Source organism: Zygosaccharomyces rouxii (assembly GCF_000026365.1).
Source record: "Zygosaccharomyces rouxii strain CBS732 chromosome D complete sequence".
In the NCBI taxonomy this organism is placed as follows: Eukaryota; Fungi; Ascomycota; class Saccharomycetes; order Saccharomycetales; family Saccharomycetaceae; genus Zygosaccharomyces; species Zygosaccharomyces rouxii.
The window spans coordinates 810,529-825,768 of NC_012993.1; the positions used below are offsets into that span (position 1 = coordinate 810,529).

The 15,240-nt window shown below is 38.9% G+C and overlaps 10 protein-coding genes across 10 annotated transcripts; 6 read left to right on the forward strand and 4 right to left on the reverse strand.

Moving 5' to 3' along the window:
• Window positions 1-34: 34 nt before the first annotated feature.
• On the reverse strand, window positions 35-1,427 carry PMI40 (mannose-6-phosphate isomerase PMI40; the record flags this gene model as incomplete). The annotated part of the gene is made up of 2 exons (XM_002496803.1): window positions 35-1,290; window positions 1,397-1,427. The coding sequence occupies 2 exons, from the start codon at window positions 1,425-1,427 to the stop codon at window positions 35-37; spliced, it is 1,287 nt and encodes a 428-aa protein (XP_002496848.1).
• Window positions 1,428-2,002: 575 nt separating this feature from the next.
• Window positions 2,003-2,680, forward strand: FMP52 (Fmp52p; the record flags this gene model as incomplete). Its single annotated transcript, XM_002496804.1, has 1 exon — window positions 2,003-2,680. One exon carries the CDS (start codon window positions 2,003-2,005, stop codon window positions 2,678-2,680), a length of 678 nt encoding a protein of 225 aa, XP_002496849.1.
• Window positions 2,681-2,935: 255 nt separating this feature from the next.
• Window positions 2,936-4,873, forward strand: YND1 (apyrase; the record flags this gene model as incomplete). The annotated part of the gene is made up of 1 exon (XM_002496805.1): window positions 2,936-4,873. The coding sequence occupies one exon, from the start codon at window positions 2,936-2,938 to the stop codon at window positions 4,871-4,873; it is 1,938 nt and encodes a 645-aa protein (XP_002496850.1).
• A 287-nt stretch (window positions 4,874-5,160) lies between these two features.
• NUG1 (RNA-binding GTPase NUG1) lies at window positions 5,161-6,699 on the forward strand (the record flags this gene model as incomplete). Its single annotated transcript, XM_002496806.1, has 1 exon — window positions 5,161-6,699. The coding sequence occupies one exon, from the start codon at window positions 5,161-5,163 to the stop codon at window positions 6,697-6,699; it is 1,539 nt and encodes a 512-aa protein (XP_002496851.1).
• A 193-nt stretch (window positions 6,700-6,892) lies between these two features.
• Window positions 6,893-8,386, forward strand: PAC2 (Pac2p; the record flags this gene model as incomplete). The annotated part of the gene is made up of 1 exon (XM_002496807.1): window positions 6,893-8,386. The coding sequence occupies one exon, from the start codon at window positions 6,893-6,895 to the stop codon at window positions 8,384-8,386; it is 1,494 nt and encodes a 497-aa protein (XP_002496852.1).
• Window positions 8,387-8,501: 115 nt separating this feature from the next.
• Window positions 8,502-9,112, reverse strand: TMA20 (translation machinery-associated protein 20; the record flags this gene model as incomplete). The annotated part of the gene is made up of 2 exons (XM_002496808.1): window positions 8,502-9,036; window positions 9,102-9,112. The coding sequence occupies 2 exons, from the start codon at window positions 9,110-9,112 to the stop codon at window positions 8,502-8,504; spliced, it is 546 nt and encodes a 181-aa protein (XP_002496853.1).
• A 652-nt stretch (window positions 9,113-9,764) lies between these two features.
• Window positions 9,765-11,423, forward strand: ZYRO0D09658g (uncharacterized protein; the record flags this gene model as incomplete). The annotated part of the gene is made up of 1 exon (XM_002496809.1): window positions 9,765-11,423. One exon carries the CDS (start codon window positions 9,765-9,767, stop codon window positions 11,421-11,423), a length of 1,659 nt encoding a protein of 552 aa, XP_002496854.1.
• A 108-nt stretch (window positions 11,424-11,531) lies between these two features.
• NCA2 (Nca2p) lies at window positions 11,532-13,052 on the forward strand (the record flags this gene model as incomplete). The annotated part of the gene is made up of 1 exon (XM_002496810.1): window positions 11,532-13,052. One exon carries the CDS (start codon window positions 11,532-11,534, stop codon window positions 13,050-13,052), a length of 1,521 nt encoding a protein of 506 aa, XP_002496855.1.
• A 319-nt stretch (window positions 13,053-13,371) lies between these two features.
• Window positions 13,372-13,848, reverse strand: ZYRO0D09702g (SH3 domain-containing protein; the record flags this gene model as incomplete). The annotated part of the gene is made up of 1 exon (XM_002496811.1): window positions 13,372-13,848. The coding sequence occupies one exon, from the start codon at window positions 13,846-13,848 to the stop codon at window positions 13,372-13,374; it is 477 nt and encodes a 158-aa protein (XP_002496856.1).
• A 962-nt stretch (window positions 13,849-14,810) lies between these two features.
• On the reverse strand, window positions 14,811-15,230 carry MAY24 (May24p; the record flags this gene model as incomplete). The annotated part of the gene is made up of 1 exon (XM_002496812.1): window positions 14,811-15,230. One exon carries the CDS (start codon window positions 15,228-15,230, stop codon window positions 14,811-14,813), a length of 420 nt encoding a protein of 139 aa, XP_002496857.1.
• Between the last annotated feature and the right edge of the window lie 10 nt (window positions 15,231-15,240).

Consider the following 15,240-nt stretch of genomic DNA (forward strand, 5'->3'; position numbering starts at 1 on the left):
TTTGAGGCCAACTAATGAAACCTAAGAATGGTGATCACAAACTGGTGAATGCTCTAAAGGTAGTGAAATCTGTATCTAGAGCCTTTAGATCAACTGAAGTGTTAGCTGCAATGAAGAACACGTAACCAGGTTCGGCTTTCAAAGTGGTGCCGTTGGCGGTAATCTCACCATTACCCTTTGTGGTGATGAGAATACTTGCACCTTCTAAACCTTCGAAATGTCTTGTACCCACAGCATCCTTGAAAGTAGTGTACATCACGGCGAATTCTTCAATAGGAGGATCAAAATTAGTGGTAACACCTGCACCGGAGCTTTTTTCCCAAGGCTTTGGTTTCATCTTCTGTTCTTCCACAGGATCGTAACTGTAAGTCAACATAGACACTAGGTTATCCACATCCTTAAATTTTGGAGTAAAACCAGCTCTCACCACATTATCGGACGCAGCCATACATTCGACGATATCACCATTGATGTAGGCATGTGGATCCTTAGCTCTTAAGAACATACCCTCACCAGCTTGCAGTTTACAGTGGTTCAATAGTAGACAACCACAGAACAATCCTACATCATCGGGGAATTGCTCGTTCAATCTGATAATCAATTCCGGTAAATCAGAGTTGTTGAAATCATTAGGTCTTTCATGAGCTCTTTTAACCAAATTACGAGCATTTTGGGCAACCACCTCATCAGATGCATTCATCACTTTACCAAAGACTGCTTGCAAAAGTTTTTTATTCTCTTCATCTTCAGATGAGCCTCCAACAGCACCAGAGTGAATCTTGCGTGAGAATTCGTTAGCGACTTCTTCACCAACAATGTTCCTCAGTTCTGGAATACGGTTCAATTCATCTGCAATTTCTTCCAATGGTTTAAACCCACATAATCCTTCAAAATCTGTAACTGCGAGGGCCATTTCCGGCTTATGGTTGTCATCTGGATAGTTCGTTGGATCTTGTGCACGCAAAACTTTACCTAATGCCTTGTCTGGATGAGCTTGAATGGAAAGAACTTTGTTAATAGACAAGATTTTAAACAAGAAAGGCAAAGAGTTGGTTGTTTGAAATTTATCACAAACAGCACTACCCAAAATTTTCTTTGGATCGGTTGCAATAATGTCTCTAAGAGATTTTTTGTCATCATGACGAAGAGATGGAACCTTTGGATGGGTACCCATCCACAATTCCGCATAGGGTTTATCCTCTTCAATTTTCAAAGATGGATCAGAATGTGATGCAAATTGAGCAACGGCAGAGGAGCTACCGATTTTACCCCAGTCATACTGTTGATAGCCTAATTACCCATATTGTTAGTTTCTGGTTTTTCTCTGGATCTCAATTCAAATGAAGAAAAAAAAATAATAATCATAATAATAGTGAAAAAATGCGCTTAAACGTACCTGCATCTAACCTGAAAAAACTGTCACTCATGATTGATAGCTGTTATAATACTTGAAACTCAACGAAGTCTCACTAAATTTTTGTTCAATACGGGGAAGTATTCGAACAACTGTTTATATTGTTTAGTTCAAACTCGAAGTGGACACGCTTATGTTTGAAAAAGACGCGAACTAAGTTTATAACCATCTACTAAACAGTGCAACCATGTCACGAGAGTTGAGAAACCAAATATCGATGGGATTAAGGGTGATTCAGAGGTAGTTACCTAACCCTAATAGAGAACCCCATGAATAAAATCTTGAAGGGGAAACTATTGGTAATCAAAGGTTTACTGTGACAGTAGTTCAGCTGTTCAGCTGTAGCGTCATATTACAAGTGATTATCATCTTGGTATTCCCAATCGACTTGAAAGTGCAAATAGATCAATCAATCTAGTACAGTATACCTCTGTCTACTCTTGTCACCATTTTTCCTCTTGTCGTGTGGGAAGAGGCGGTAACGACGTGCTAGGGTTCCCTGAGAAATTAAACAATCACCGTTACTTCCATTACAACTCAATCTTAGAGAAGGAAAAAAGGCAGAAAATAATAACAACCGCACACAGAATGAGCGCATTGATATTAGGAGCTACTGGTTTATGTGGTGGTTCTTTCTTGAGAAATGCCATTGCCAGCGACAAGTTTACAGAAGTCTTTACTATCACTAGAAGGGAACTACCTTCTGATGCCGATAATGTAAAACAAATTGTTGAGACTGACAGCAGTAAGTGGGCACAACTGTTTCCTGAAACCGGGGTTAAGTTTTACTTTAGTGCATTTGGTACCACCAGAGCAGCTGCAGGTAGTGCAGAGAATTTTTACAAGATTGATCACGATTTAAACGTTGAATTGGCTAAAGCAGCCAAGACAAAGGGATGTACAACCATGGTATTGGTTAGCTCAGTCGGTGCTAACGAAAATTCCATGCTCCCCTACTTCAAAGATAAAGGTGAAATTGAGAGAGATATTTTAGCTCTTGATTTTGATCATACAATAATTCTACGTCCTGGTCCACTCTTGGGTAGGCAAAAGAGTAAAGGATTCCTAGATGGGATTACCTGTAAATTGAGTAGTGCTATCTATGGGACTCCATTACAATCACTGTTTAGTCATCCAGTTTATGGTGAAGATGTGGGTAAGGTTGGTGTTGATCTAGCGCTACAATCCGCGGCTCTTGGTGCAAAATCTGAAAAAGTAAGAATTGTAACATCTTCAGAAATTAGAGATATTGCATCAAAGATTTGAGTTGCAAATAGCTTAAAGGATCCTTTTGCTATTTTCTTTTTTATTTTAATCCTTTATGTAGTGTTGTTATTATGTCATTTATGTATGGTTAGTTGCTTGCCGCACATGCGGATGCCGAATTCAAACTTAATAGGAACATAACTTGATTCAAACTTGATCTTTACTCAAGAATCCAAGAAGAAGCAGACAATAATTCCCGTCAGGAAGAATAGCTGTTTAATTTGTGGGGGGGAAGCGAGTGGTTAAAGGAGTGTCATGCCAAACTCAGGTAACGACCGTTATGGTATAGTAGTGGATGCCGGCTCATCGGGTTCAAGAGCTAATATCTTTAAATGGGAAGATCCGGAATCTTTGATCCACAGAAAAGAAGATCCAAATCATGGACATATCTTACACTCTGTACCCAAGATTTATCAAGAAGATGGTTGGACAAAGAAGGTTACGCCGGGTCTTTCTTCATATGGGAACAAACCACATGAAGCATTTTCCAAGCATATTAAACCATTGCTTGAATTTGCGCAAAATATTATTCCTGCAGAAAAGATCAAAGATACCCCAATATTTATCCAAGCAACTGCTGGTATGAGAATGTTACCACCAAAGAAAAAAGACAAGATTTTAAAAAAATTGTGCAAAAGTATCAAACGTTCTACTGGTTTTCTTTTAGAAGATTGTTCATCCCAAATACAAGTAATTGATGGTGAGACTGAAGGTTTATACGGTTGGTTAGGTTTAAATTACCTGTTTGGCCATTTTAACGATTATGACACTTCAACCTCTTCACATTTTACATTCGGATTTATGGATATGGGTGGTGCTTCTACACAAATTGCATTTGCTCCATCTGTGTCAGGTGAAGTAGAAAAACATAGAGATGATATTACTACCGTATACTTGAAAAGTATTAATGGTGAAGTACAAAAATGGGATGTATTTGTTAGCACTTGGCTTGGATTTGGTGCTAATGAAGCAAGGAAAAGGTATTTGGCCCAACTGATTAACAGTTTACCAGAAAATACTAATGATCGTGATGATGACGACTTTAGTACTCTACAACTGAGCGATCCCTGCATGCCTAAAAACTGCAGGACGTCATTTGACTTTAAGAACAAAAATTTCAAAGTTTTAGGTACAGGTAATTATGAACAATGTCTGAAATCCATTTACCCGTTGTTGTTAAAGCATTTGCCATGCATTGATGAACCTTGTCTTTTTAACGGTGTGCATGCTCCACAGATAGATTTCTATAACGACAAATTTGTTGGTACTTCAGAATATTGGTACACAGCAAATGATGTATTCAAACTGGGCGGTGCTTACAATTTTGAAAAATTTAGCGCTCAGGTCAAGGAATTTTGTGGTAATGATTGGGATAATATTCAAGCGAACCACCAAAAAGGGTTATACCATGATATTCCCGCGAAATTCCTGGCGGATTCATGCTTTAAAGCTAATTGGGTACTAAACGTCCTGCATGAAGGATTCGGCCTACCTCGAGCAGGTGTTGATAAAATCGATGATATCGGTCAACATCCACTTTTCCAAAGTGCTGAAAAGATTAACGAAAGGGAGTTATCATGGACTTTGGGTAGAATATTACTCTATGCCTCTGGAGGTGTAATGGCAGGTGCAAATGATGTAACTGTTGGAGTCATGCCCAGTTCCAATTCAGCTGCAACTTCAGGAAAGAAATTTTTAGCTGGTGCTATTGGTGCCCCACAATACGGTGGGCATCCTATCATAAGCACTTTTAAATTTGTCATGCTTCTCCTCATAGCTGTTATCTTTTGGTTTTTCTGCATTAAAAGGGGTTCAGCTTTGGAATTAAAGAACTGGATTAATAGCCTTTACATTAAGATCAAATATTCCCAACTACGGTCAGACATTCAGACAAGATTGGAAGAAGGTACTTTGCATCGCAATGAAAACACCAGCAACAACGATGCAAATTACCCGCTAGACGACAGGGAAGGATTTAAATTCAGAAGTAAAAGTATGTTCAACATATGTGAGGATGTGCGTCAAAGTGGTCCTCGACAGCCAATTCACCAAACGCTTAGCTTCACAGGACCGCCCAACTTCCATAGTTCGTCAGCAGCATCTTCGCCGCAGGTATCAAAAGGATTGAGACCTGCTTTCTCACTAGCGGATTTTTCAAAATTCAAGGACAAAGACAGTAAACTGAATGATTAATAGAATATATTCTATCATAACTTCTATCATCCATAAATAAATTGGTTACTGATTGCATCTGTATTATCATTAACCATGTCACATGACAAAAAGTAAAATCATCAAGAACGAAGCATTGTTTTTTCATCATGAAAATTTTCCGGTACATGGGATGCGATGAGATGAGATGAGCTTAAAAAAAAGAACTATATACAAGATCATTACACATATAAATATCGAAGTAACCTTATAAATCGTTACTGTTCCCCAGTATTCATTTTAAGGTCAGTTGAAAACGTCTATTAAGAATGGCGTTGAGAAAGAAGACTTCAAAGAGAACCTCTACCCGTTTGAGAGAAGGTATAAAGAAGAAGGCAGCCGCTCATAGACGTAAGGAGAGAAAGTTAACCAAGAAAGATCCAACATGGAAGTCGAAATCCAAGAAGGATCCTGGTATTCCATCTTCTTTCCCCTACAAAGGTAAAATTTTGGAAGAGATTGAACATGCTAAAGTGAAGTCCCTTGAGGAAAAGGAAATAGCTAAGCAGCAGAAATTAGAAGCTAAAAGAAGAGCCATGGAAGCCGGTGAGATGGATGAAGATATGAATGAAGATGAGGATGAAGAGGACCAAAACGGTCTTGCTGCCCTTGTGGAATCAGCTCAGCATGCTGCTGAAGAGTACGAGGATGCCAATGGTGAACCTGATGCTATGGATGAAGATGACGACAATCTCGATGTGATTAATTACAATGTTGACTTCTATGGTGATAGTGAAGAAGGTGATAGTGAGTTAGATAAATCCAGGAAAGCATATGATAAAATTTTTAAGGCAGTGGTGGATGCTTCTGATGTTATTCTTTATGTGTTGGATGCTAGAGATCCCGAAGGTACAAGATCTAGAAAGGTGGAAGAAGCTGTTTTGCAAAGTCAAGGTAAGAGGTTAATTCTTCTAATAAACAAGGTCGATTTAATTCCACCTTACGTTTTAGAACAATGGTTGAATGTTTTGAGGTCAAGCTTCCCCACTATTCCTCTAAAGTCCGCACCTGGTGCTACGACAGCTACTTCCTTCAACAAAAAGTTAAGTCAAAGCGTCACCGCCAATGCTTTAATGGAGAGTTTAAAAAAATATGCTACCAATAACAATTTAAAGAGATCTATTGTTGTAGGTGTCATCGGTTATCCAAATGTGGGTAAATCTTCTGTCATTAATGCTTTGATTTCCCGTCGTAACGGTTCGTCTAAGGCATGTCCCGTGGGTAATGAAGCAGGTGTCACTACTTCTTTAAGAGAAATTAAAGTCGACAACCGATTAAAGATTTTGGATTCTCCAGGTATTTGCTTCCCTAGTGAAACCAAGAAAAAATCTAAGACTGATCAAGAGGCTGAGCTGGCTCTTCTCAATGCCTTGCCACCCAAGCACATCGTTGATCCATATCCTGCTGTTTTATTACTTATTAAAAGATTGTCCAAATCTCCTGAAATGACTGAAGATTTCAAGAAACTCTATGAGTTACCACCGATCCCAGCCGGTGATGCTGATACATTTACCAAACACTTCCTAATTCACGTCTCACGTAAGAGGGGTAGATTGGGCAAGGGTGGTGTTCCCAACATGGCTAGTGCAGGTTTATCAGTATTGAACGATTGGAGAGACGGCAAGATCAAGGGATGGACTCTTCCTAAGGCCTCTAAGGATGCTGTAACGCACTCTCTTAACGCTGGTCAACAACAGCCTCCTGAGAAGGTCGAACAGGCTACCATGGTCTCAGAGTGGTCAAAGGAATTCGATTTGGATGGGTTATTTGCATCTCTTGACAGTGCTATTGACGCTGAAAAGAAATAAATATGACTACGGTTTGATAAAAAGGATTTTCACTATATAAAGCAAGTCATCTCCCAACAAGAAAGACTTTGTAGGATTTGTATATTATTATCAACATGCAGCTACATTCTAAGCTCTATCATTTACGACGCGCGTAGGCTACAAAGGCCTTTGAGCTGCAGAATTCAAACTGAAAATACTAAACATAAAATTGATGGTTCATAAAGTAAATGATCGGGTACAGATAGATGGCAAATCCTGTACCATTCGATTTGTTGGCGAGATTCATAGGTGGCCTGGATCAATTACTTATGGTGTAGAATGGGATGATTCCAAACGAGGTAGGAACTCCGGTACGATTGATGATCAAGAGTATTTCAAGACAGCTGTGCCCAATGCTGGATCATTCTTAAAGGAAACCAAATGGTCCCTTCTATTAGACTCTGGTGTTTCCTTCTATGAAGCCCTACAAGAGAAATATGGCAAACCTAAGAGGGAGAAGGAAGACATTTACTTGGGAACGAAAAGAGTGGAAAGTTTTGGATTCGAAAAACTGACAGTAGAGGAGCAAGACTTGGGAAAGCTCCAGGGATTATGCCTTGATCACTGTAAAATCAGTTGCTTGGAAAGCGGCCGCAATAAAATTTCAAACAACTACTCTAATATTTTCGAGTTGGATCTCTCGTACAATCTTTTAGCCGATGTCAGAGAAATATGTGAATTTATCAGTCATTTCCGAGACTTGAAATTCTTAGACTTATCCGGGAATTATTTTACCAAGGGATGGCATAGCTTGGATCAATATTCTTTCCCAGCTGTCACAGTACTCTATTTGTCCAATTGCCGCCTTGATCTAAATCAACTAAGGCAATTATTAAAAATCTTTCCCTCCGTGGAAATTCTCGATGCCAGCAAGAACTATTTAAAAGATATCGATAGCACTGACGTGGATTTTCCAATTTCAGTTGGGGAACTAATTCTTAGTGGTAACTCCATAAGGTACCTCCCACCCAGTTTGTCCCGTTGGAACCTACATACTTTGAACCTCTCTCATAATGCCATCGAAAATATTTCTAATGTTCCAACCACTGATTTGAAAAACCTAGATTTATCACATAATTTAATAGCCGATTGGAAGACATTAGATCAGTTAAATATTGGTTTTCCAGAGCTTCATTCTCTCAGAGTGAATGGAAATCTTTTCTTCGAGAATAGAGAAGATCGCTTAGCTCAATTTTATTTGGTAATAGCACGATTCAACCATTTGAATATCTTAAATGGTTCATTACTATCAAAGAAGGAACGTGAGGAAGCAAGATTGTTTTTCGTTTCTCAAGTATCCCGGGGTTTAGTCCAATACGATAAAAGTTGCGAACTATGGTGCCGATTGTACTACCAATATGCTCCAAGATATGAAATCGAAGGCATTGAAGAATCCTGGTTGGGTTCTCAAATATTAAGTCTACGAGTGAAGCAAGAAGAGACACAAACGATATTAAATTTAACAATACTTTCGAGTTATACTGTAAGAAACTTGAAACGCATTATCTGCCAACAATTGAGCATGAACATCTTAAAAATTACATTATCCTATTTCATTGCTCCCTCTGTATTAGAGGAAGTCAGTCAAGATTTCACACCTGTCAGTGATTTGAATCTCACTAATGGTGATATTTTATATGTTAAAAGGAAGCAATCCGAACATTAATGACCCTATCAAAAGTCCAACACCACTCAAGCAAAGCCCTATCACTGTTTCTTATTTCTATTATTACTATAAGTACTATTATTACGAGCCTTTAATTTTTATCTTATCATATCCCCTAATCTAAATTAAAATGCCATAGCGGATCGCTCAAATGGTGGATCATTTCCACACCGTGGCCCTTATTAATTGATTTAATTTCTTCAGTACTCATCATAAGTTTACCAATAGCCAAAGCGCTTTCCTTATTTTCTGCATTAATGACTACCACAGAGTCCTTTTCATAACCTGGTGCCTCTGGAAGTGAAGCACCTGGTGAAGTTAGACCTGGACACATGATGTTGGCACCGGATAACACAAATTTGATGGCTCCTCTATCAACCTGAACTGTAGGATATGCATCTGGAAATTTATGTACAAGTTTCAGCGTGGGAATCAACTCTGCAAATTTTTGGAAGAATAGAATTTCACCATCCACGGAATATAGTTGGATTTTATCTTCACATTTTATCAATTCCACTTGACTTTTTTTAGGGATCAACTCATCAATAACATCTTCCAACTTGGGGTATTGGCTCACTAATTTACTCTTAAGACTTCTTTGCACAGAAGATTTAACGTTGGAACGTGAGTGGACATCTTCCTTGGCGAATCTGTAAAATATTTGGTTAGTTTCTATGTTGGATTTCTACAATACTTTTTCGATTCAAAAACATACTTTCTAAACATGGTTGATTATCAATTGAGGCCTTAGTGTGATACTTCAATCGTTTCTAAGCTAGCCATACAAAGAATCTTTTCAATATTCGATATGCAGGTGTTCTTTTTTTCCTTTCACCGAAAGTTGGAAGAAAGAGAAAAAAAAAAAAAACAATTTCTAGGGCTTCTCAGAGAAGAGATAGGGCTTTGTATGCATATATCACGGCGAACGTTATGATAATGACTTGTACAGGTATTTCTGAGGCGTCAGAGCTACCTGACGGCGCCACAATTAATTATATTGTATTATATTATATCAAAGGATTTCGCTAGTATATCTAATAGCTTCAGATAGATCCACAAAATCAAGAGCTTTCAATTTTTAGTATTAGTGGTTTCGCAATTTATACTTGAAGTTCTGCAGTTTAATGCTTTTTGTACAGGGGATGAATATTTTCTCACAAAAGTGGTATAAATTAAGTTCCCTTTTCTCAACGCTTTCAAAAGTTCAAGTAACTCCTCAGATTCCATGTTTTTACTTGAATTTTAGTATCTTGATGTACTATTTTTTTTTTTTTTTACCAAACCCTTAAACTTAGAAGGATTCTGTACTGTATAGAAAACCTTCAAATCCCACGTCATTTGAGAAACCGATTTCCTTTTTTCTTTTCATCCAAGTAATATGACAAAGCAAACTATTACTCTTGTATCTCACAGTGTTTGTGGGAAAAGAAAAGCCGATGAAGCTGAAATCTCTCCAAGAGTCTCAATTAAGGTAGTTGATGATGAGACATGGACTACATTTCATTATTCTAATAATCCTCCCGTTTTTTGGGGGAGCAATAAGAGAAATAATTGGAGATCTATAGTGTCTAGTCCTCTTTTCAAAAATTCTACCAGTTCAGCGGTTGACGATGACACAAAACCAACAAAGAGGTTGCACAAAGAGGAAAAAGTAGTGGAAAACCAAATCAAAAACTCTGTGACTGCTTCCGTTGAAAAGCCTCAGCAGTTTCACCTCAGGGATGGAGGTACTGTATCACCAATAGAACATGGCGCTAAAGACAGCACTATAACCGCTGAAGCCAATGAAATTAAAATAATTACAGCTGCAGCTCCTGCTACTACCATTACGGGGTCAGAATCTGAAGAGAAGGTTCATAAAATAAGGTTTTGGTGCAACAAAAGGGTAGGAGCACCTGAGAAATCTTCCACTTCGCAAGGGGAAGCAAATCGGGAAAGATCTTCCAAAAAACATCAAATAAGAAGATGGCTCAATAAAGAGGGCCCTGAAACCATTCTTGCTCAACGCATTAAAAAGGCTCGATACGACTTTAGCCTTGCCGCAGCAGAAGCAGCTATGGTGGCTGCGGTACGTAATCGAGCTAAGAAGGCAGCAAAAGCTGGTGCATTTACAGCTGCCGCCGTAACACGCGTAATTGCTGCAGAAATGTGTCCTCATGCTAGCCACGGAAGCATCGCTGACGCCATCAGTGAAGCTTGTAAGGATGTCGCCAAGACTTCTTTAGTCCAAAGAGCTGAAAATGGCGACTATCTAAGACTGCATGGGTTATTTCACTATCATTATAAGTTTAGAGGGCCAGATTATTACAAAGCTTTAGAACCATGTTGTTATTATACCATGAAATCTGATGGTGAACCTACCATTCATTGCAAAATGGATGAACCGGTAGAAACTTTTCGTGGTAGCGCTGTTGCTAATGATAGTCCTCTGGTACTTTTCTTAAAGCAAGTAGCTGAAGAAGGTGGAAGAACGTCACAAAATGATACTGATACTGATATTGATGAAGATGTTGATTCCCATGTCCAAACTAAACCTCGAAGTGAAATACCAACTGTACCTACAAGGGCCAAAGATGAAATAATGCCGGCGAAGAAGGGGGAGCAGGATTCAAAACCACCCCACAATAAACAGCAATTGGATAAATCTCCTGTGCTAAGCGGAGAATCAGACGTTTCAACAACTCCCAAGTTGCAATTAGATGATTTCTTTATTATCAAATCTGGTGATATCGGATCAGACGTTCGTTCACAAGCAGTACCCTTAAAGCCAACTGTAAAGCGTCATAAAGATGAAGATTGTAGTTATGGTGTTGATAAGACCAGTATGTTGACACCAATAAAACACTTCTTAGAGACCCTTGATCTTCATCCAACAATTGATGAGAACGTCAACCCCGATGCAGAAAGAGGGAAGAGCTTACCTCGAACGGTATCGAAATGCATTTGGCATGATAAAACTTTGGAACCTACATCTCAATTCAGGATTGGTTCACAGTATCTTTCCATAAGAACTAGTTCAGTTGGCATGGTCAGATAAAGGCAGCGCGTTCTTATAGGTATTTTAGTTAAGTAAATTATCAAGATCAAGATTAATTTCTCAGCGTTACTATCCTTGCTTAATTAACAAAAGTAAAAAAAAGCTCCAATGATAACTGATAAGTACGTATTAGAATCATTGGATAAATTGTCACAACGGGGATCCCCCAGTGAACAATTAGAGTCTTATATTCAAAGTGTTTCTCGATCTATTCAACAGGGCAAATACCGTCGAATCTCATTGCCAATTAAAACTTTAAAAGAGATTAAGGAAGACTCATTGACAGTTAACTATGTGGCCATACTTTGCTATTACGTACTGACCAATGAATGTCTATTAAAACTACCACGAGCTTATGAAGCTGTTCGTTATTTCAAATCTGCCCAAAGCTCACAACGTAACCAATTGCTATATTCCCTACAAACAGCACCTGAACGTCTTTGGAAATCGTTACCAGGTTTGCCCAAACATCCAATAAGATCTGATTTACTTAGTAGATTAACCCAATGTGAAGACTTTGCCAACCGTTATACAGAGTCCCTTGGTCGTCTTATGGTGGAATTCCGTGCAGGAGATCAGTTACCGCCAAAAGAAGAGTTACAACGCAGGTTAAATGCATTAAGCCAATTTCTACAATTAGATTCTGTTAACATTGTTGAGATTTTACAAGCCACTGAAAAGCTTACAGAGGGAATTGGCAGTGCTACTACTGCCGTCACTAGAAATGTACCACCGGTGAAACCACCAAGTTTTGTTACTAGGTATTGGCCAGCTGCCTTCTTGGCACTATGTTACGGTCCAACTTCTTTAATGGCATTATGGCAGTCTCGTGAAACTATTAAACGGTTTGTACAAGAGAATGTTATTGACTTTGTCAGGGGGCTTATTATCAATTGGGTCTACACGCCATTGAGACAGGTTTGGGCTACTGTGCGTCATGATGATGATAGTAGTATAGCCGTAATGTCACAAGGAACATTATCATCAGAATCATCATCATTAACAAGAATGATAGTTCATTTTATGCAAGAAAATACGAGTCAGCCTTTGAATGAAGAACAATTAGTATCACAAGTGGAAAAAGGAGATTTAACCCAGTTTTTAAAAATCTATGAAACTCAATTAGAACATCCTGTTCGGAACATTGCATCTGGTGCACTAATACGTTCGTTATTAATTCAAATACAGAAGACCAAAGTTGATGGTTCACTCGCGCTTAATGGTATAGATCGCATGTTACAATCTCAACAACTCGTCTTTGGTGTAGTTGCACTTTCACCAGCACTGGTAATTATCTATACCTTAACGACTTCTGCATATCGTCTCTGCAAAATCGGTAGATTGTGGTCATATGAATCTCAACATAAGGAAATCTTGAGCAGGAGTTTAAACAATGCTGAAAGATTGTTGAATTACGATGGAGTGGAAGCCGAAGAATCTTATTGGAATCAAGGTTTATTGGCAATAGAAGTTACGACTGTTTACCAAATGGGATTAACCTTACTCCCTCGTAATATGCGTAAAGAATGGACAAGAGACGTGGCAGAATTAACGGACCCTAAATTGAGCCTCCGCAGTAGATTAAACGTGGTCTATAGAATCTATCATACATACAGCAAGTACTTTTAATTCTACTTTTTTTTCCAAAAAATAAAAGTAAAGCATTACTATATCATTTTAGATTCTAACTTAGCCCGTGCGTGACTCTTCTATATTTGCACGGAACACCCCGGCAAACAAAAGCCGTAATGAATACTAAAATTAACCGCTCATGAAAATATTCGTATATCATTTTTCCTTATTACACATACTCATTTCTTCTTAGCTTCCTAGATCTTCTCCCTGTGCATCAAATGTATAAACGAAATGAAATAAAAACAAAAAATAAAATCAAAACCAAAGAAATGTGATAATCGTTTAATTACTCAATCAATCAATCAACAAAAGATTAGAAGATGGAATTAATCAAATCACTACCCAACGTGGCACCAGCACCGAAGATGGCAGCATTACCCAACTTACTACCAAATTTACCCAAACCGTGATGGCGCTTGCCCTGTTCTTGCTGGACAACCATAGGTTGTGGCTGTTGTTGCTGTGGTGGTGGTGGTTGGTAGTAGTTAGTAGATGGAGGTGGGTATGGAGATGGTTGTTGCCACATAGCATTACCACCACTAGGTTGTGAGGCCATGGCCTTTTGATCGTATTGTGGTGGAGGTGGGGCTGCAGGTCTGTCAAATCCACCGCTAAATGCTGGTTTCACATAGTTGGATGGGAACATACCAACTCTACCGTTGCATCTACCTCTAAACCATTCTGGAGATGGTTTTTCCAAAACTTCAATCTTATCACCTGGATGTAATGCTAAGTCACCCTCCTGTTGAGGATCAAATCTGTAAATAGCTTCCACAAATTCACCACCCATGTTATCTTACTTGCAGAATTCTCTCGAATTAGTTTTCGTTTCTCGGACACCAAAGAAGCAAAGATCAGGTTCAAGAGAGTTACGTTGGTAGTTCCCGTTTGTTTATATACTTTTTTTTATTTTTAAGCATTCACCCCCCTCCTTTTGGGTGAACGGACTATTTTAATAAATTAAGTGCTCGTGGGATGTGATGTGGCGCTTCTTTCTATCGTGAGCTTTCTAATGTGTGGGTTCTGTCATAAAGAACGAGGCGCTGTCGGGTGTAAGGGCGCAAATTATTCGAAAGAAGAATTTTTGACCACGTGAAAGCATCATTGATTATGACGTAGTGGAAAGCGGTTCTTCCAGAAGCATTTCCGAGTATGCATAGAAGGAACAAAAAGAAGCTTAATGGATTTAGCCACCAAGATCTCCACAGCCGAATCCATAGCTGAAGTACAAGCTAGTACCGCTTTCAAGGAAATCTCCAGGGTAGTACGTCTTGGTAACAGGCTTTCCACTGGTTCCAAAGATCTCATAGAATCGCGGAGAATGAAACTTCGTATGAGCAGCACGGGATGCAACTTCAAACGCACCTCTTGATGCTGTATGTTTAGCCAAAGATATCTTGTGGGCCAAACTGGCCGCTTCTGTAGCTACTACAAGAGCACGCTCTATGGCCCTGCTCCATTTGAAGATGCGTTGCCTTTAAGCCAGAGGGCTTGATTGACGATCATACCAGGGGTTTCTAATCCTTTTACCGTGTCTCTTCAAGCTAATTGGGGAAATGCGAAGTAGTCCAAACCGTATTACCGTCATTTTCGCGTAGAATACTATGGGATACCAGAAGAATCTTGATCCTTGTCATGGTTCAATGTGACGTCTTGACCGAGTGTAATGACAAGGCGACGATGGTTGGTTATTGGAATTATGATTGCTGTTTTTTTATCATCTCTCTTCAATTCATCATTGTAGCACTTTAATTACAGTATTGATGCGGAACTACTAAAACTAGCTGTAAAATCGTATAAGACTTGAGCAACCGCACAACAAAAAGGAATCCATGTCGACATTGAGAAAAGTCCCGATGAATAGATGTTACCAATCAAAAATCCTGTAATTGTACCAACTGCAACTCCTTGTACACCTCCATATGTGCAATAAAGCGCCATTATCCATAATCCACCTGCTTGCTTTCTATGTGAAAAACTTGCCCATAACCCTGTTAATGCGTAAAACCCAAAATTGAATATTAATGACCAGTATAATGTGAATTTCCAAATAGCACTAACGTCATAAATAACGTGTAATGAAGTCCTGCTTTCTGTAGGCCAATAAAGCGATGGGAATGAAGGGGTTTCGTAGCCAACGGGGACGTCGTTGGTGGTAATAAAAGATCTCATCCTCCTTACC